At 31.9% G+C, this 20,464-nt stretch overlaps 3 protein-coding genes across 3 annotated transcripts; 1 reads left to right on the top strand and 2 right to left on the bottom strand.

The window, feature by feature from the left end:
- Positions 1 to 518: 518 nt before the first annotated feature.
- LOC106780411 (long chain acyl-CoA synthetase 6, peroxisomal) lies at positions 519 to 8,733 on the top strand. Its single transcript, XM_014668699.2, has 23 exons — positions 519 to 639; positions 1,701 to 1,761; positions 1,854 to 1,931; positions 2,071 to 2,142; positions 2,232 to 2,313; positions 2,403 to 2,508; positions 2,596 to 2,672; positions 2,995 to 3,039; positions 3,127 to 3,213; positions 3,458 to 3,547; positions 3,687 to 3,766; positions 3,863 to 3,956; positions 4,434 to 4,522; positions 4,617 to 4,705; positions 5,090 to 5,219; positions 5,337 to 5,455; positions 6,131 to 6,254; positions 6,340 to 6,426; positions 6,819 to 6,922; positions 7,025 to 7,110; positions 7,999 to 8,085; positions 8,184 to 8,270; positions 8,357 to 8,733. The coding sequence occupies exons 1-23, from the start codon at positions 519 to 521 to the stop codon at positions 8,450 to 8,452; spliced, it is 2,091 nt and encodes a 696-aa protein (XP_014524185.1). The 3' UTR covers positions 8,453 to 8,733.
- Positions 8,734 to 10,550: 1,817 nt separating this feature from the next.
- LOC106780401 (mavicyanin) lies at positions 10,551 to 12,064 on the bottom strand. Its single transcript, XM_014668684.2, has 2 exons — positions 11,787 to 12,064; positions 10,551 to 11,081 (listed from the first exon to the last, which is right to left on the bottom strand). The coding sequence occupies exons 1-2, from the start codon at positions 12,019 to 12,021 to the stop codon at positions 10,711 to 10,713; spliced, it is 606 nt and encodes a 201-aa protein (XP_014524170.1). The 5' UTR covers positions 12,022 to 12,064; the 3' UTR covers positions 10,551 to 10,710.
- A 1,421-nt stretch (positions 12,065 to 13,485) lies between these two features.
- LOC106780385 (sugar transport protein 13) lies at positions 13,486 to 18,401 on the bottom strand. The gene is made up of 5 exons (XM_014668669.2): positions 18,222 to 18,401; positions 17,782 to 18,107; positions 16,073 to 16,197; positions 14,826 to 15,117; positions 13,486 to 14,469 (listed from the first exon to the last, which is right to left on the bottom strand). Exons 1-5 carry the CDS (start codon positions 18,328 to 18,330, stop codon positions 13,804 to 13,806), a joined length of 1,518 nt encoding a protein of 505 aa, XP_014524155.1. The 5' UTR covers positions 18,331 to 18,401; the 3' UTR covers positions 13,486 to 13,803.
- Positions 18,402 to 20,464: the final 2,063 nt, after the last annotated feature.

Below are 20,464 nucleotides of genomic sequence, written 5' to 3'. Positions count from 1 at the left end.
ATCCAATCGCTTTCTTTCTGCTGTTGACCTTAAAAAAATCAAGATTTTAACTAATGTAATTTTCATTAAAAACTAATATATTATCATAAACTTTATATATTTTTTATAAACTCAATACACACTGAACAAAAAGTATCATACCAGTTCAACTTACAAGGTAATGCATTCATTTTGGCTAAAAATATCAAAATTATGTTATTGACGTATTTGATTTAATTTTAAAGTTTAATAACTATGAATTATCACTGTGAATAAATTATATGGCTTTTATAGTAATCAGTCAACTCTATAAATGAATGTTTAAATTTTGAAATTGAAAACATGGAAAAGATTTAGTATATTTTAATTAAGAAATAAAAAAAAATTAATATAACCTTTTGTGCCTGGCGTTTGTTTCAGCTAATCCGATTCATCATCGATATCCTCAGTTATTTTTCTCTCATCCTTTCAGATAAATACGACACAAGTTCAGTTTTTCTCTTATCAAAACGCCACTTGTCCATTGTCGTTTCGACCCCATGGATCACACGCCTGCTGCCCAACGTCGTCTTCGAGCTGTTCACGACCACCTCTCCCCCACCGCCGATGAATCTCCCTCCCACCTCCGATCTAACCCCACCGCCGGCGAGTTTTTCTCAGGTACTCCCTTCTCTCATCACTGCTCTTATTGCACTTGTCGTACCTCACTTGAACGAAGCCAGGATACTGATAGTGACGTTCGATTTCTCTCTCTCTAGGATCATGTTCTGTGTATATCTTTTTTGGTCTTTGATTAGTTGTGAATTGTCGCTTTCGAATTTGAGATTCGAGAAAAAAGAAAAAAAATGGATTGGAGGAGAGGATTCCTATATTGTGCTAGGGGTACTTATAGCTGATTGAGTTTTATGAATGAATATAATCAGGTCTCTTTATTGCTATCTTCGATTTCTGTGTATTTGGGGAGCATTCGGACGTGTTTCCTTCTTTCATGTTTATAGAAATAAAGGGCACAGGGTGTAGCCATTTCTTTTGGAATTAAAATTCAACGGAGGTAGAAATATTTGGTATGGGGGAGTATTTGGTTGTTATAAATGTTTTGGTGGAGAGACTATTAATTTGATAAATCCGAATGGTTCATGTACCGGTTCCAACTCTCCAATTCATCATCACCGGGTTTCTTTATTTATTTTTAATTTTATTTAGCTATTTATCAGAAGCTAGGCGAAGGTTGAACCCTGTAGTGCAAAAGTTTTAGTTCCTGATGTGCCAATACTTTTCATGTATTATGAGTGTTGACTTCCTGCCTTCAAGTTGTGTGGTCTGGGCAATCACATCACTAATTTTGGTACTTAATTGTTAATTAGCTGTAATAATTACGTATTAATTTAGTGATGTCACTCGTCTAGTGTTCTATTAATTTTATTTAGAATCATTTTACATTTTTTGGAGACAATAGTAGGAGCTAGGACTCAAATCAGAATGACGTTTGTCATAACACATTCAGTTTCTGAAAGGTGACCATATTCATAAAACTGTCATTTGTTCTTTGTCAATCATATTACTCAGGTGATATTCATAATGTCACATTTGTTCAAATTTTCCCACAACTTAGGAATTTTTCTATCTCTCGACGAATGGATATTTTCATATGGCATGCTTTTTGTTATTACTACATTACTTTTTGGCAATTTCTTTTTGTTGACATCGTTACTTCTGAACAGAACAAGGGTATAGTGTTGTACTCCCAGAGAAGTTACAAACTGGAAAGTGGAACGTTTACAGGTATACCCCTTCCATTGTTCTTGATCTTGATTTGTATACATCATTCTGGAGCCAAGTCCGAGGCTCATATTATTCTCAATTCTTTCTGGAAGATCTATGCGATCTCCTCTGCAGCTAGTGAGCAAGTTTGCTAATCATCCTGAAATTGGTACCCTGCATGACAATTTCGTGTGAGCATCCCTCCTTTTTCTATGTAAAATTAGCACTGAACTTCAGAAGATTGATAATCTCTATCAACTGTATTTTAATAAAAAAATAATATTCATGCCTAATAAATTGATGTGTTCTTTCAAACTCTGCTAATAATAGGCGCTCAGTTGACACCTTTCGGGACTACAAATATCTGGGAACACGCGTCCGCGTTGATGGAACTGTTGGGGAGTAATAACGCTTTCTGGGGCTTCTTTGCTTTTCATTCAAATTCACCAAACATCCTTCTCATCATTTCCACTATCCCTTCACTTTTTAAGGTACAAATGGATGACTTATGGAGAAGCAGGAACAGCCCGGTCAGCAATAGGTTCCGGTTTGATTTATTATGGAGTCCCAAAGGTGAATGCTAGATTATAGTTTTATGGTTGATTATTATTTTTTGTTTTACGAAGTATCATGTAACAATTGGTTTATGCATTCTTGTTTAGGGTTCCAGTATTGGATTGTATTTTATTAATAGACCGGAGTGGCTCATTCTTGATCATGCCTGCTCTGCATACTCATTTATATCAGTACCTCTGTATGATACTCTTGGTATGTTTTTTACAACTTATCAGAAAGTTTTTTGTCATTTCTATCTACCTTTCAGATTTAACATGAAAGAAACTGCTTGCTCTGTAGGTCCTGATGCTGTCAAGTATATTGTTAGTCATGCTGTCGTGCAAGTTATATTTTGTGTACCTGAAACATTAAATGTAGTAAGTATATGTGAGATTTTTCATAATATTGCATATCCCTTCTGTTCCTTTGTCATGAATACTGTAGAATCACGAGTACCCATTTTGGTAACTTGGTGTAATTTCCCCATGCAAATACTCTGCATTGGGTATACTTTCCATGGCTTTTGGAAAATGTGTGTAATTAAGCTAATCCAACACACACTAGGGTGATTAAATTCTGTAGATCATTCAGTTACGCTAAAACAAAGGGTTAAGGACCTTGTGCATATCTACTTTTGTTTTATATAACTTACGTTCTTGTTTTGCAAAAACTTATGTATCATATAACCTGCCCTTGCAGTTGTTGAGCTACTTATCTGATATTCCAACTGTGCGTCTAATTGTGGTATGTGTGAATTATGGCTTAGGTTTGAAATTAAATGTTCATTTCCAATTCCAAAGTAAGTCATACTGATTTTTGGTTAATGTACAGGTAGTTGGAGGTATGGATGATCAAATTCCATCAGTTCCATCATCATCCGGAGTTCAAATTGTTACATATTCAAAGCTACTCAATGTGGTAATCTTATTGTTGTCTGTGCAAACAAATGTTGATTTTGTGGAGAATAGACAGTGTGTTATCATTATATTATATTGCTTCCTTGAATTAGTAAGGAAATTCCATTTCTGTTCTGTTGTTCTCTTTCTAATTATCTATTTTGGTGTATCAGTCTTAAGATCCTTTTGTAAATGGTGTTGCTACTAATTTGATCTGCTGTTATATATTATACCTGTTACCTCATTGTTCATGTGGTTTGGTTTAGGGACGCAGCAATCTCCAGCCCTTTTGTCCACCCAAACCTGATGACATTGCAACCATTTGCTATACAAGTGGTACAACTGGAACCCCAAAAGTGCGTAGGTTTCAGTAGAATTATGGTTTACCCTTTTTCTTATTGATATTATGTACTATTCCCATAAAATGTTTACTTTGCTCATATTAGCTTTATGAAGCACTTATTTTAATCTTTCTGCTCAACAAATTATGGTCAGGGTGCTGTTTTGACCCATGGAAACTTTATTGCAAGTATTGCTGGGGGTACTATGGATGAGAAATTTGGCCCTTCTGATGTGTGAGTAATTTTTTAATGCATACAGTGTTCATTTCCATTTTTTGCTGTGACAGTTTATTCTAACTTCTTTACCATAATTTTTTTTTTCATTTTCAGTTATATATCCTATCTCCCTTTGGCTCACATTTATGAGCGAGCAAACCAGGTCATGGTAGTACATTTTGGCATTGCTGTGGGATTCTACCAGGGGGTACGCCTCTGACTAATTAAACTTCTTTTTCTTTTATTTGATTTATGTCTACTCATTTTGAATGAGCTTATACTTTTATGAAAAATTAGAATTTTATATACAAGTGCTGTGGCATAGGGAGCCCGTATGATATTTTGTGAATATTTTCGTTTTCATACTTGTATTTCATGAAATGCTGCATTGACCCAAAAGAGATTTCTGTCAAGTAGCAGTCTTTTATTATAGTATTCTTGTGTTCCATATATTCACGTGTATGCATGCATGGATTATAAATTATAATGCAACCTAAAGTGTTGAGTGTGTAAATAATAGCACAGCCTTTTCTGCTCAATTGTTAGTTTTTTCTGGCCATGTAATATACTTTACAGCTCTGCCTTATGTGATGTGTTGAAGGTAGATTTACTAAATTTTGTTTCACTTTATTTTGCAATATTCTCAGATTAGCATAATTTTTTTTCTTTTAACATTCGTATGCAGGATAGTATGAAATTAATGGATGACTTGGCCGTCCTAAGGCCTACTATCTTCTGTAGTGTTCCTCGACTATATAACAGAATATATGCTGGGTAGAGTATTTGTACATTTATGCTGTACTTTTTAGAACTCTCTTTTTCGCTTCTTGTGTGCTCATTGTATCATTCAATTGGAATTCTTTTACAGTATCACCAATGCTGTTAAAACATCTGGTGGTCTGAAGGAGAGACTATTTAATGCTGCCTACAATGCTAAAAGGCAGGCTTTATTGCATGGTAAAGCATATTCGCAATGATCCATCTTTGTGCAGCATACATTTAAATACCTGTTTTGCCAGATTTATTTATGGTGGTGGATCACTATTCTGCCCTATATATTGAATCAAATTGTACTTGTACCTTGGTTTTCCCCTATCCTTTGTTTACTGATGGTTTTAGACAACTTGTTTATATGCAAGATTCTTGTAGTTGGTCAATCTTATTTACCACAATAATATCTTGTTTGTTTTCTGAAACTTGTATTGTCTTTTAAATAGCTGGGAAAGTTTTCTTAGAAAGATAGATATGGCTAAAAAGGTGTAACTTATCATTTTGGCTTTAAAGTTTTATTATCATTTGAAAGAAAACTTACTTTTGACACCATATTTCCATTTGTTTCAGGGAAGAACCCTTCTCCAATGTGGGATAGATTAGTTTTCAACAAGATAAAGGAAAAGCTTGGAGGACGAGTTCGGTTAATGGCATCAGGTGCCTCGCCTTTATCCCCTGATATCATGGAATTTTTAAAGATGTAAGTTTTGCATAATATTAATGTATACAATACTAAAGAGGACATTTCACTTATTAATATTATTATTATTTTTTATCCATTTTGCCATGCTGAATAATATGTGCATTTATTCTGCAGTTGCTTTGGTGGTCGGGTGACTGAAGGATATGGAATGACAGAGAGTACTTGTGTTATAAGCTGCATAGATGAGGGTGACCCACTTGGTGGTCATGTTGGCTCTCCTAATCCTGCCTGTGGTGAGTACTAAGTATGAATTCTGCATCATATAGCTAATAGCTTGCAGTACATTCGTGATTCAAAACCTGTTTGGTATTATATTTCAGGTAGTATGTGACGTACCAATCAACTTGTTCATGAACTGGTTAATTTTTTTCTATTTAAAAAATTAAGTAGTTGCAACATCTCATCATTTGTAGTTAGTCAAAATGTTATTTTCCTTGGTACTGAATTTTAGGGATGGGTTGTTTTCTTTATATGGTGTGTAGTTTTGTAAACATCAAAGTTAAATTCTTGATTGATTTTGATTCACCTGATGAATGAGTAGGTTTATCAGTGTGTTATTGGGCTGCTGAAGGGGTTCTTTTTATAGGATTTCACTTGGACTCTCAGTCTGGAAGTTAATAACCTCAGTATATATCAAATCTGCCCAGAAAGAGTACACGTCTTGAGTTTTGAGCCAATTCTCTCCCACAAATAATGATTCTCCGCTTCTTTTTCTTTTTTTCTTTTTTAAATTTAGTTGCAATGGGGTTTATTATTTTAATTATTTTATTTTTCCCTTGCAGTGACATTGTGTCTAATAATCCTAAAAACGTCTTCTACTTAGCTTTCCTTAAAAGATGAAATTATTTAATTTATGTCAGCTGAAGCTTTGTTATGCCTAGTACCAAGAGTTTTGTTCTTTGTTTCAGAGATAAAACTTGTGGATGTTCCAGAAATGAACTATACATCTGATGATCAGCCCAATCCCCGTGGTGAAATTTGTGTCAGGGGTCCCATTGTTTTTCGAGGTTATCACAAAGATGAAGCTCAGACGTAACTACCTTTCATGCTATGTGCTTCTGAATGAAATTTACCTTGTCTTATTTGAAACTACTTGATTTACAATCCAATTGTGCAGGAGAGAAGTCATTGATGAAGATGGATGGCTTCATACAGGAGATATTGGAACGTGGTTACCTGGTGGTAGACTAAAAATTATTGACAGGTGAGATAGCATCATTGTAATTACTAGTTATAATCCATAATTAATATGATACACACGGCTTCTTAACTTACCACCTGGCATTAGATTGAATCTTTGTTTAACCTTTAATTCATCAGGCCGCAAGTATGCTCTGTTCAATGAGTAGACTTGAATGGCACTTTACAGAGTGAACTTGCTATGTGCCATTGTATTTTGTTCAATGAGTTCTGTTGCTATGAGACTTATAACTGCATACTGCCTCTATTTAACTTTTATAATTTATATATTTAACTTCTGTAGGATGGGCTTTGAATCTTGACACCCCTAGTTTCCTGTCTACTTACCCGACCCAGTTTTTACAACATTGACTGAAATTGTCAAGCATATGAATGAAAGCTTAAATTTTGTTACAGGAAGAAAAATATATTTAAGTTGGCTCAAGGCGAGTATATTGCTCCTGAGAAGATTGAAAATGTATATGCCAAATGCAAGTTTGTGGCGCAATGCTTTGTATACGGTAAGGAAATAAATCAACACACAAATTTGGTGTGTGATCTTTGTATCCTCTCTCTTAATTTACTCCTTACTAGTTTGCTTATGCTTCTTTTTTCATTTTTAGGTGATAGCCTAAATGCTTCTTTGGTAGCTGTTGTCTCAGTGGATCATGATGTCTTGAAAGCATGGGCCACTTCAGAAGGCATAATGGTAGTATAAACTTTTAAGACTGTTTTAATATCTGTTCACATATATCACACATGTACTGAAAGTCCTTCTAGACAGTGCTTAAAAATTGGTTTTACTTTGTTCTTGAAATCTTGAAATCTAATTTTGATTCATATTACTATAAGTCTACAATATATTTTGGAAAATAAATGTGATATGATAAAAAACAAAATTGTGGGATACGCGATCTAAAGTGAACATTTTCAGTTGAGTTGAACCGACTTTTCTGACTTCGTCATGCAAGTGAACTAACTTTTCTTTGATTGGTGATCATACAATTGAATAATAACTATAACTATAACTATATATATATATATATATATATATGGAATTGCATTTTTATCCTATGGTTACCTTTCTCTAGCGTTACACTTCTCGTGATCTTTGTTTACTTTTTCGCCATTGGTGCTGTATATTTTATTTTTAGTCTGCGCAACTCTATTCTTTTAATTAAAAAAGTGCTTTTATCAGTCTATTTTTGCAACTTTTTTCTTTTTGCATGATTTTAAGTAACAATGCTTTTGTGGTTTTTTCAGTCTTTGCATCTATTTTAGCACATGTGGCAGTGGCTCTTTATTTGTACGATAGCTCTTCTATGATTAGATTTAGTATATTAGATATTCATCCTTTGAGGCTTGGCAAAATCATACCGTTTAAAACAAGGGATGCTTTTATGTGACCCTTAAAATCAGAGTGGTCCGATTAATTTTGAAATCAAGAAAGTAGAGTCCTGTGTTTTATATTAAATTCAAGAGAAGTTCAAGAAATTTATTGCAATCATCTTATTTTTCTTCAATGAGGTGATGTTAATTTATGGAAGCAGTTTGCAATATTAACCGATACTCTTGTGTTCTGTGGGCATGGGTGTAGTATAATGATTTAGCACAACTTTGCAATGATTCAAGAGCAAAGGCAGTTGTCTTGTCTGAGATGGATGCTGCCGGACGAGATGCTCAGGTAAGTTATTCATTTTATGTTACACTTACGTTTACCTTACAATTTGGCCTTGTATTTAATTAATAATATTAAATATCTGTAACTTTATGTGATTGTAGCTTAGAGGTTTTGAATTTGTAAAAGCTGTCACTTTGGTGACCGAACCCTTTACATTGGAAAATGGTCTGCTTACTCCAACATTCAAGGCAAGCTTTGAGTCATAAAATTTTTGTTTTTCATTTTAACCTGATGTGGCGCTAAATCATGTTGTGTATTGCGTGCAATTTTTCAGATTAAGAGGCCACAAGCGAAGGAATATTTCGCAAAAGCAATATCTGATATGTACAGTGAACTCTCAAGAACTGATAATTCTCAGAAAACGTTGTGAAATTGAGGGTCTCCCTTCGCAACGGGATTCATAAAGAAACGTGACTCATACCATCGTAAGGCAATAGCAGAAAGATCCAATGGGTACGATCTTGCAACTTGTTTTGTCATGATAAGAGTTGTGCTAGAACCCCAACAAGATTCGTAGCTTTATTTAGTTCTAGTTGCCTTACGTGATTTATATATATATATATATATATATTTCTTTTTTCTTTTTTCTCTTTTTTGGAGTCATATTACTATAATTTTTAATATATTCATTATTATTATTGTTGTTGTCAATCAATCAATAACTATTCAGTAGCATTTTGATTTTATTTTATTTTTCTTTTGGTGGGACTTCGCTAACTAATATTATGCACCTGGGTTTTATGGTAATGACTGTTATTATGATTTTTGTGAATGAAATGGAGTCGAAATAATACTTTCATGACATTATCCAATTTTTTTTTTTTAAAAAGGATCTTGATTCTTTGTTAAATTTAGAAAATGCTAACATAACGTCTCTTACTGTCTTAGGGTAATAATCAGGGGAACAAAAGTAAAAGGTATTCAATAAAAAAGAAAATAGATTAATTCTTTGATTAACTGGTATTCTTGAAATATATGTTAGCAATATCCTTAAAATATTAAATATAAAAACACGAAATGCATTTCTATTGCTACATATTAAATTCAAAGTTTTTTTTTTTTTTTACTTTTTGAAATCAAAATGTTTTGTTAACTAGTTAAATTATATTTTTTTATTAACTTTATTAAATTTTAAGTTCTTTATAAATATATGTATTTATAATTGGGTTTTTATTATTTTTTTATTGAGTATTCAAATTTTATATTTTTTAATTGAACTTTTGTCATTTTTTTTATAATTGAGTAATGCGGCTATCATGCTTGTGTTAAGAAAAAGAAATGTGAAGTTCTAAAATTAATATAAAATTAAATGATACTGTTAAAATGACTTTTTTTAATGAAAAACATGTTAAATAACAAAATACATGTAATAAGAATAAGAGATCATTGTAGTAGTATACATCAATAGTAAAAATGACAATAATTATTTAATTATTTAGTTGTAAATGATGATATAAAAGTGATTGGAAATCATCATGATACCGGTATTTTTAATTAAAGTGATAAAAGTTGCTTATTATTTATATTAACATAGTTGTTTTATATTAATTACAAATTTTTTGTTTCTTAATAAAAAAAGATAAAATGACGATAACATCCATGTAACTTAGTTAACATAACAATTAAACAATAATAATTTAATTAAAAATATAAAAAGTGTTAGTACTAATAAAAACTCAATTGAAAATACTTAAATTTATAAATAACATGGTTAAGCTTAATTAAGTCTTTTTGTTTTATAAGATAATTTGTTCTAAAACAAATTATTTATAAGGTTATTTGATCTAAAACAATTTTAAAGCATGAATATGAAGGTTTCAGTCAAAAGCCATTCCTTTTTTTTTTCAATTTATGTTTAGGATTTGTGTGTTATTTAACCAATTTGATTAAATGATTTTTCAGAACGGTTTTATGTCAATTTTGTGGGACTTTACCTGCATAAAAGTATCGTTATACATTTCTGGATTTATTTATGTTTTCAAATTATCATTAAAAGAAACATATTCTTTCGTTGGGTGAACACTTCCATCAGGCGTTTGAAAAAAAAAAAAAAGAAAAAACTCAATCGGGATTTGATCTGCTGAGTTTATTAAACGGTATAATGTAAGTGTGGAATCTGTTTCTCCACTTGAGTGACAAAAGTAATTGACTTTTTTTTTCCTGATGGTTTCTAAGTGTTGCCTAACAAAACCAATTATGATGAAATCAACCATTATTCGCAGAGCACGCTTTGTTGCAACAACTAAAGCTCTGTCCCGAGACCATGGATGCATGCATTCATACTCTCACTTTACCTTTTTCTTCTTCAACAACAATACAATCATTTTTTTTTTTTTTTTATTTCAAACTGAAGTTTATTTAAGAAATTGATTTTTTTTTCAACAATTTTTCATTACAGATAGACTTAAGAATCAAACTCCTATCAAGATGTTTAATGTGTAAAATTATAGGAAAAACACTTTGTAAAATATCTAATATGCGTTTTTCTTGTCATTCAAAATGGTTTACAAACATGGCTATGATCTAGGCAAAAGGAGTTGCAGAAATTCCATTGATCAGTTTCAATACAAGAAGAAAACAGAAAGTCCATAAAGCAAACTAAGCATAAGACCTTGTTATTAAACATAGCTAGAGAAAGCAAAGTAATAGGACTATTGTCATGGCCAAACTCATCACAGAAAAGGGACCCTTTAGAGCAATCAATGGGTTTGCATTGCTAGGCGAAGGTGCTGGTACATTGGAAGCTTGCACTGTTGGAGAGGCCAAAGCCGATGGAGTAGGTGCTTCAGCAGAAACCTTGAGCACATTTATATCAACCTTCTGTCCCGCTTCGCAGTGGCCGGGGACGCCGCAGAAGAAGAAGTGGTGGCCGTGAGTGGTTATATCGATGGAGTCATTCCCAGTGGTGAATGTTGCAATAGGGGATGATACATTACATGACTTGTACATGCCATGCGTCACTCGCATCACATTGTGGAATTTGGCATTGTATTCAAATACTACAAATACAAACACAAGTTATATTGGTACTAATTATCATAATTAAGTAAAGTCCATGCTCTATTATGATCTTCTTGAGTTGAATGTTTATGAAATATACAGTGTAAATGTCTGCGGTGAGGCCAACACTCTCATTGCATGTTTTGTCTTTTCATCCAAAAGGTTAACACAAGGTGAAGTGGTGGGTCATGCTGCTTTACAACAATATGTGTACAGAGTGTAAAAAGCAAGAGTTTTTATGTAGGGGCCTACCTGAACACATACTTTATTTTCTTAACAATACAAACTCTTGCCATTGGAAGTAATTGAAGTTTTCGACACCCAACTGCTAGAAAGAGATACAGTAGCAGTGCATTTTCTTTCACATTGTTCTATAATGCACTGAAATCTTTAAAATCACAAACTTCTGTGTGTTTCTACTCTTATTTACTGAGTTTCATGCATGATTTTCCAATTTCAAGGTAACAATTCAAACTGTGTTTGGAGAAATGTATTAAAGATTATGTTCTTAGGGCTCCTCTAAGGAGAAAAAAAGAAAGGGTGTCACCTAAATTCTGTATTGTTTGTTTGCATTCTTATCATTATTAGAACAGAAAGCAGAAGTATCAGAAGTATGATTTGATCTCAGTCTCCTAAAAATGAAGAAAAACTAACACAATAGCACAAACAAAGCATGCAATTGGATTTGGAAGGAAGAAACTTACTGATAGTGTCACCAATTTGGAAGTTCTTGGTAGCAGCCCACTTCTTGTAGTCTATTTTGCCAAGGGTAGTCCAACCAGCGGAGTCCCCAACCTTGTACACAGCTGCATTTGAAACCTGCAGAATTTCCATGACTATGAACAAAGCAAGAAATCTCTCTACCAAACCCATGGTTTGAAGTCTTTGTTGTTTTGAGGTTGGGGTCTTTATACCCTTTTGACTACTACTAGCTGCCATTGAAGGCGTTGGATGTTGGAACTTGAAGAATGACAAAGTGGATGAACAGGTCCCACTATTTTTCTTTAATTAAATGGTTTATGTTTGATGAAAAGTTCATCTCTATTGGTAGTATTTGGAAAAGGGAAATGTGGGTCTGAGTAATAAGTGTTCCACTCACTTCTCCCATTCTGCTTTATGTCTGTCTACCATTCAATACCAAACTATGATATGGAGTAAGTCTGTGGATTCTTCTAACTTTCCTTATCTAACAAGTACTTTTCTTTACTGTTAGTTACATTGCAAACTCTGAAAACCTTAAAACACTTACCATAAGTAGTTACAAACAAGTAGTTCGCTTTTTTATATTTTGACTATTATAAATAATTTTTTTACTTTTATTTAATTTTTTTAATGTTTACCCTTATTTTTTAAGCATAAAAATTCATTTTTTTATAATATTTTTACTTTTGAAATGTAGGTCAAATGAACTTAAATGTACATTATCTTATTATTACTCTTTTATTATTATTCTTTTATTATTATTAAATGTAGGTCAAAATAGTATATGAAGCATGTAAAGAGTCTTAACGTTATATTCCTTATGAAAAAAAAAGACAGAAAATAGTATGCATTTCTTCAGTGTATATATTTTTTTAATCTTATGTTTCTTTAAATTAACAAAAAAACGTATAGTTATTTTAACAAAGATAAATATTCAAAAGCAAGAACATTTTTTAAACTTGCATGCTGACTCAGGGTGATTCAGCTAGTTGTTTTACAAACTGAAATCCTTAAAATGTTGACAATACAGTAAAGTTTGTTTACTCGTTTTCTTTTACTTCATTACAGTATCAGTAAGCTATCTGACACAGTTAACTCCTTCATCTTTTTGACAGTTGTATAACACTGCAGAAGAGGAATGAACTAAATATAAGTAGCATAATGAAAAAATACTCATTTGATTAAATTTTGAGTAATGGTATTCTCATTGGTAACAAATAATTTGGTGACTGTCATTATAAACGGCAACCACCATATATTGTTTTCTTTTGATGATCTCATTACTTTGCACATCAGAGAAGCATTAAGCAGGACACTCACTTTACACAACCTCCAACTGAAAGCTACATTAATACCAAATATGAGGAATTCACAAGTAACAACGTAATTAAGGTTTCATAGGGTTAGTAGTATGTATTCCCGTCAGTCTATATTGTCTTCCTTGCGGTTGGTATAACCTATTTTAGTGTATTTTTTCTACCAAATGGCTTCATCAAGAAACTACTAATTCACTTTTGGTGCTATGTAATAAAATAACATCATGACTCCTACCACAGATCACCAACCATGCGTCAAAGTTAATAATGTTTGTTAATTGTTTTAGACTAAATTTTTCCACTTCTAATTCCATCAAAATTACTGTTGACATGTGCTATTGGCTGTTGCAGGAAAGAAAGAAAAAACAGAATATGCAAAAATAAATTTAAGCAAAAGACAAATAATATGCCAGGACTAGGCTTTTTGTTTTTTGAAAAAAAGCCAACAAAGGAGAACAAAAATACAAACATAGTACACCTTATATGACTTGCATAACAGGACAATTAAGTGGCATTACAGTGTTACAGACACATGACACTAACAAAGTGGGAGTACTAACATGGTAAACTGTAACGACCAAATTTGGCCAAACACTGCATAGAGTCTAATATACTCATTTGAGAAACCAAACTATTGGCAGAATTTGTCTAACTTATATCTGAGAAGCAGGTTAAATCTCTGAAGAATCTTACTTATACTTGGTCAATCGGCAGTGACTACTTTCTCTTCTTTAACAGAATCATCTTCGGCAAACCTCTTCCACAGCCAATGGTGCTTCCATACTTTCTCTGTCATCTCTTCAATAGAGACATTTTTTGTCTCCGGAAGCAGGAAAAGCACTAAGGCAGACATGATCAAGACACATCCAGCGAAGAACAAGAAGATTCCAAACTTGAAGAAGCATAGCATTGAGAGAAAGGCCTGTGCAATGAGAAATGTGCAGAGCAAGTTGACACATACAGCAATACTCTGCCCCGCTGAGCGAGTTTCCAGAGGGAAGATCTCACTCGGGATAAGCCAAGTAAGTGGGCCCCATGACCATGCAAATGCAGACACAAAAATGCACACCATCACTACCACCAACACGCCAAAACCCTTTGATAGGTCCTCATAGTGGTCCCTCACCTTTATTCCTATTATAACAGCAATAACAAATTGAGACAAGAACATCTGAACTCCACCTTCGAATAACAGCATTCTCCGTCCTAGTCTGTCCACTGAATAGATTGAGACAACAGTGGAGATCACATTAACGGCACCAATAATCACAGTACAGTAGAGTGAAGCATCTTTCGTGAATCCCAATGTGTTGAACAGAACCGGGCCATAAAACATAATGGCATTGATGCCAGTAAACTGTTGGAAAACCTGGTTTTGGAAAATACTCAAAACGGTATAAGAATCAATCAGATAAATTAGTAAATTTCAATTGATCATATCCATACACCTAAGAATAACATTGTTTCAAATATGTTAGGAAAAGAGTGAATGTACAATTTTATACCAAAAAGTTTCAACAATTTAGTCTAGAGCTAAGGCTATAATTGGTTACATGAAACATTATGTTTGTAAGACTAGACTTCTCTTGAAAATTTAAAATAGGTTATATCTTTTGTAAAAACTTAGAAGGTAGGAGTTTCCCAGTCATATATACTATTTAATCATATAAGAAAAAAGTAAACAAAGGAAGTTGATAAGAAAGTATTTGAGAAGACAGCACTGACATGGAGGACAATAGAAATGAGGAGTTGTGGTCGGTTGCTGCGCTTGAGTATATTCCTGAAAGGGTGTTTGATCTCTTTAGCTACAGTACATGCATCAACAAGAGCCAAGAACTCAGGCTCAATGTTCTCAATGCCACGAATCTTTCTCAACACAGCTTTTCCTTCTTCCAAGTGACCACGCTCAATGAGACTGTTTGGGGTGTCCACCACCACGAAAGCCCCCAAGGTCAGAAACACCGCTGGCAAGCCTCCCAAACCCAGAGATAACCTCCAACCCCAACCACCTTTGATTCTGTTGTTTCTCATACATAGTCAGCACCACCAACAATCAACAACATCATTAATAAACCAATCACACTTTCTCTACCATTGACTTGATTATAGCTTATAAGTTTGACTCAACCTCAAAACCTTTTTCTAAAGTGAGAGGTTTGTACTGAGTGAAATAATAAAAAGCTTAATTATCCAGATAGTTCTAAATCTTAGCTAAAGATATTTTTATTAAAGAAAATCTTTCTGTGAATTTTTATACTATACATCTTTAAATGAATGTTTCTTGATTTAAAAATATTAAATGTTAATGTTTTAAGATTTTCATTATAAAATATTTTTAATATATTTCCAAGTTTTGGGTCAGTACAAATTTTCAACCATTATGAAAGTTTTCATCTCTGGGCCTGGACCAAGCAAGCAGGCCTTTCCCAAACAAGACTCATGGGAAGGAAGCAATTGATGAAATCATGAATGACAAGTTATGGTTTCTTTTCCATCTAAAATACTATGAAAAAAAAAAATATGGGTCACCCGTTTCTTAGAGAAGGGATTTTATTTGTATGGTGAGAAACAGGCAATTGCAACTTTAGCCTATACACTTGCTTTGCTTGAGAGGCTTCTCCTTTGAACCATTAATGGGTCCAAAACCCTAAGCATTGTGGGCAAGCATGTGCTTGACTTTTGGGTATGCCAGAGGTGTAATATAAATGGTAATTCTGCTGGTTTTCTATGCACCAGAATCTCTTTGGAGAACTACTCCAATTAAACCATCAATTTTTTCAAAATTTTAACCACCACCACTCTCTAATGATGCTTTCATTTGGGCATGAGTAGTAACACAGGGAGATTAGTTAAGGTTCTATTTAATGGCTATGATTTGTTCTATAACAGTAATTTTAATGTTTTTTAACACAAATCATATGATCCATTCAACAAAAGTGATGGAATTGGGAGCAGGAACACAGGAAACTTACTTGTTGGTAGCATAGTTGACAAGGTTGGCAAAGAGAATGCCAAGGGTGATATTCAGCTGGAACATTATATTCAGTGCTCCTCGCATTCTTGAAGGTGCGATCTCTGAAAGGAAAACCGGCACGGCCTGCCATCATCAAATCAAATTAAAGCAACAAAGAGTTATTTATTTTGTTCATGATGATAAATTGAATTAGCTTTCGCTGCAAAAAAAAGTAGCACCACAAACAAGTTCAATGTAAAGAAGAGAGATTCTTGGTCATAAAATTGAAGTGATTTCATATTATTAAATGAGAGAAAATAGGGAGTGATTTCCATCAATGTGAAATAGAAAGAACATTTAATGCCTGAAAGGTGGGTTGGAATTTGAAGTGAGAGTAGAAAAACTCTGAAAGTGAATGCCAAGAAAGTCTTTCATATCATTGTGGGGACATTCGTGTCTGTTACATCATCACAATGCCCTTTCTGCATTTTTTATTTTATTTTTTGTCATTATCTTTATAAATTTTAATCCTTTGGGTTGGTCAGATATGTCGGCCACCTCTATCTCTGGTTAATAAAATACAGATACACGCCTAGTAAAAACTACAGAACCTATTTTTGTCTTTAAAGAGGGACACGATCTATATGGCAATATCTCCGTCATAACAATGATATTTTTACGTTAAAATGTGTTAATGATGTTTAATTTTAGTTTATGTTGACTTACATTTAATATTTGATTTTTTTTATTTTTAAATTATTTTGAGGACGGGTTTAATTATATGTTCAAACTTTTTTTATGTGTCAGTGTAATATTTATATACTTTTGTTGTATCATTTTCAAAATTAACTTAGAACATCAATCAATTATTCCTTTTTAACCTTTAAATATGCTTTTATCTTTATAAATATCTTATTAAAATAATAAAAGGGTAACGTTTCGTAACATCTTTTACATGTTACTTTTATAGTAAAATAACTGTGAAAGTCAATATCAACATAAATAACAGCCACACGTTCCGAGATACGTTATTAACTTGTTTTAAATATAAGTTCTACTGTTCATTTTTCTGAAATACTTATATTGAATTAATTTTAGAAGCATACACGTATATGATAAAGACGTATACTTGTGTCAGTGTATGATTTTAAAGTCCACAGGAAAATGAAACCATAGCTCTGTTCAATAATTACAGACATGAACCTGAACCAAATACGAATTATCCTACACATGGGATACCATGATTCGTGATGTATCAATTGGATAGATCCCAAAGGAACATTTTTTCTTCAATTTTTTTTTTTAAATTATAAATAAAAGATTTCCTATTTAGAAGAATATTTCAATTAATTCATACACTTTTTGATCAAATTAGTTAAATTATTTAATATAATAATAATATCCTTATTATATTTAAAGTTTAAATAGTTGAATACGATATTAAGTACTTGTATTTTTTAATCTTATTAAAGTTTAGATTATTTATTTCTATTATTAATTATGTTTTACTAAAATACGTCAATTCACTGAGAAGAGAAAATAAAATTTCTCAACTGTCTCTTTTTTGGTCTAGTTTAGTAGATAAATTAATATAATAAATTTATTAAATAGAATATTATTGAATAAATTTTTGAATGAGTGGTGAAATTAATCTCTAAAATTAAGGAGTAATTTAAAAAAAATTAAAAAAAATAGTGAAGGAAATGATGAATTGTGAGAAAAAAGAACCTGGTTAGCAAAACCAACTCCAGAGCCAAGTAAGAGCCTGCCAATGATGAGCATGAGGAGGTTCTGAGCAGCAGCATTGAAAACAACTCCAGCAATGAAGATGAAACCTGCTATCAACATGGTGGCTCTTCTTCCCTGCTTCCGAGTTATGTGTGAGGCCAAAAATGTAGCTGTTAAACCCGCTAGGTACAGACACGACGTGAATAGTTGCAACTTTTCATTGTCGTATTTGCAGTAGTTGCTCTCCAACATTTTCTCTTCCACTGTCCTTATGTACACCTCTGGAAAAAACTCTTTCAGGAACGCTCCCATCGATGTCACTCCACCTGATTCAACTCACCAAAACTCTAATATCAAAATCTTTATTCATTCCTTTTATATCTTTTATGGATATTCCAAAACTACTTACACGTCAAATAAAAGAGTAAAAAGATTATTACCGGAAACACCAACGTCGTATCCAAACATAAGACCTCCGGTAGCAGCCATTATGCAGGAAAGGATGACGATTGGAGTTATCTTTGCCTCAAAATCATTGGCACCAGTCATAGTTATTTAAGATAATTAAGAAGCTGCTTTTCACTTCAGCACTTTAATGTTTTTACTTTCACTTCCATGCACTTTGATTTATATAACCATTGAGAAAGAGTTTCACTTTGCCTTTTCTTTCTCCCTTTCTTTCCGTGATTTTTCTCGGAATCATAGTTTAGTCTCTTTAATCCATCAATGTCATAACAAACAAATACCTAAAGCTTCTTTTCTTTCTCCACTGTGGGTTATACTGTATTGCTTACTTTTTTATTTCACTCTTCTATATATACCACAAAATAAACTTAATAATTCATAAAAAAAAAACAATTATCAAAATATCCCCGCCAGTTTCAAACATAACTACTTGAAAAGTGGGTTTTAACAATTAATTCAAAAATAAGCAATAATATTCGACGTAACTAGTTTGAAAGATAATTAATGTTTACCATTGTAATTTGAAAATAAACTGATTCGAAATAGAATTTTGATAATGCTAACATTATTTATTTGAAACTATTTTACCAACAAATAAGATTTTTAAAATTTTGGATTTTAATAGTTGTTTTATTTAAAGTTTAATAACTCTTTTGTCTCAATTATTGAGAATACAACTACTAGTTAAAAGTTCAAGTACAAATCATATAAAGAAATAAAAATTCATAAACATTGATTCTTAAGATGTTATATTGGAAGTGGTGCCATATGGACTACTAATACTTTAAAAGTGGTCGATCTTTCCATTTTATCTTAATAAAAAATTCTAAACAATAAATTTATATGAAAATAATAATAAGTCATTAGAAAAAGAGATATAAATGGGTAAAAACATATAATATTTCATAAAATTGTATAGTGTACATGAGTATTTATGGATGTTTGACACGAGACTTTACAGTTTGATCAACAAATATATAGAAAAAATAATTACATAAAACTATAGATTAGCAATGTGCCATGTTGTTAACTTCCTTCTACATGGAAAGGTAATATGGTGATTTACTTCTTTTTTTTATACTTTCAAATTATACTATTTTTTCTCACCCTTTATTTCAAAGTTCAAACTCATTCTCCACTTTCTTAAACATTCTTTCAAGTTTTGAATATGTATATATTTGTCAGCTTTTATTGGACGTATTTCATTTTCCTTTTTGAAATATCTTTGTACAATTCAAGTTAAAAAAACTTCAAAATCATTTTTTTAATATGATATCTCAAATCAATTTTGTTTAAAAGTTTCATTACAAGAAGTATGTTATTCTTTTACAGTACAGTCATATGGGATAAACTTTTAGTTTAATTTTGAGTTCAAAGATATTCAAATACTATGACTTCTAAAAACCTTTTTTATATGAAACAATTTTAAATTCTTCTATTTATTATGTATTGAACATTTAACATATATTTAAAGATCATAATTAATTTTTTCAATATGATTCACTAATTTCTTATATAAGAATTAATATATTTCAAAATCTCATAAAATCAATTTTAGATTCAAGACAATGTCATTTATTAAATTTTAGATACATCTCATCAATCAATTCTAGATTCAATCCAATGTCAACTAAAAAATTTTAGTAACATCATTCTTTTTCTGAATAGTTATATCATGAGAGATTTTAAGATGTTATTTAACATAGTGAATATGGTCTATCAAGGACCTTAAGTAAGTGGGGAAAAGTTATAAAAAGAAAAAAAAATGAGTTTAAATATAAAAGTAAAGAACAAAATAAGCTTGTAATTAAAAAAAAAAATACTTAACATTTTCTTTAAATCGAAGGGGTGCACAGTGCACTTGCACAGCCTCACCCACCAACATAATTTATTCACAATAACTTCTCTACATGCTCAAAGATATATTCATCATCGAAATTAAAATTTCAACATGGTGTATAAAAACACAATAAGTAATGGAAGAATGATATGACATATTAATTAGATTTTAATGAAGTATAAATATGAAATAAAATGATAAATATTATGTTGAAAAAATAAGTTGTAGTTATGGTGTGAGAATGAGTGATAGTTAAGTAATGGAAGAAATTGTAGTTGTTAATCTATTATCATTTTGCATTTATATTTTAATTAATTATAAGAGAAATATAAGAAGAAGAAAAAAGATCCCTAGGTCCAAAAGAATATGTGGAAAGGC

This window comes from Vigna radiata, unplaced genomic scaffold (assembly GCF_000741045.1).
Source record: "Vigna radiata var. radiata cultivar VC1973A unplaced genomic scaffold, Vradiata_ver6 scaffold_315, whole genome shotgun sequence".
Classification (NCBI taxonomy): Eukaryota; Viridiplantae; Streptophyta; class Magnoliopsida; order Fabales; family Fabaceae; genus Vigna; species Vigna radiata.
This window is presented reverse-complemented; position numbering and strand designations above follow the sequence as displayed.

Bases quoted from the DNA above. Each gene is read 5' to 3' on its own strand.
- LOC106780411 (XM_014668699.2), top strand. From the start codon at position 519: ATGGATCACACGCCTGCTGCCCAACGTCGTCTTCGAGCTGTTCACGAC. The intron at 3,767-3,862 runs GTGAGTAATTTT...TTTCATTTTCAG, and splicing joins AAATTTGGCCCTTCTGATGT to TTATATATCCTATCTCCCTT. The intron at 6,255-6,339 runs GTAACTACCTTT...CCAATTGTGCAG, and splicing joins CACAAAGATGAAGCTCAGAC to GAGAGAAGTCATTGATGAAG.
- LOC106780401 (XM_014668684.2), bottom strand. From the start codon at position 12,021: ATGGCAGCTAGTAGTAGTCAAAAGGGTATAAAGACCCCAACCTCAAAA. The intron at 11,082-11,786 runs GTAAGTTTCTTC...TTGTATTTGTAG, and splicing joins CCAAATTGGTGACACTATCA to TATTTGAATACAATGCCAAA.
- LOC106780385 (XM_014668669.2), bottom strand. From the start codon at position 18,330: ATGACTGGTGCCAATGATTTTGAGGCAAAGATAACTCCAATCGTCATC. The intron at 15,118-16,072 runs GTAAGTTTCCTG...GAGAAACAACAG, and splicing joins GTCAACTATGCTACCAACAA to AATCAAAGGTGGTTGGGGTT. The intron at 14,470-14,825 runs GTCAGTGCTGTC...TTCCAAAACCAG, and splicing joins TCATTTCTATTGTCCTCCAT to GTTTTCCAACAGTTTACTGG.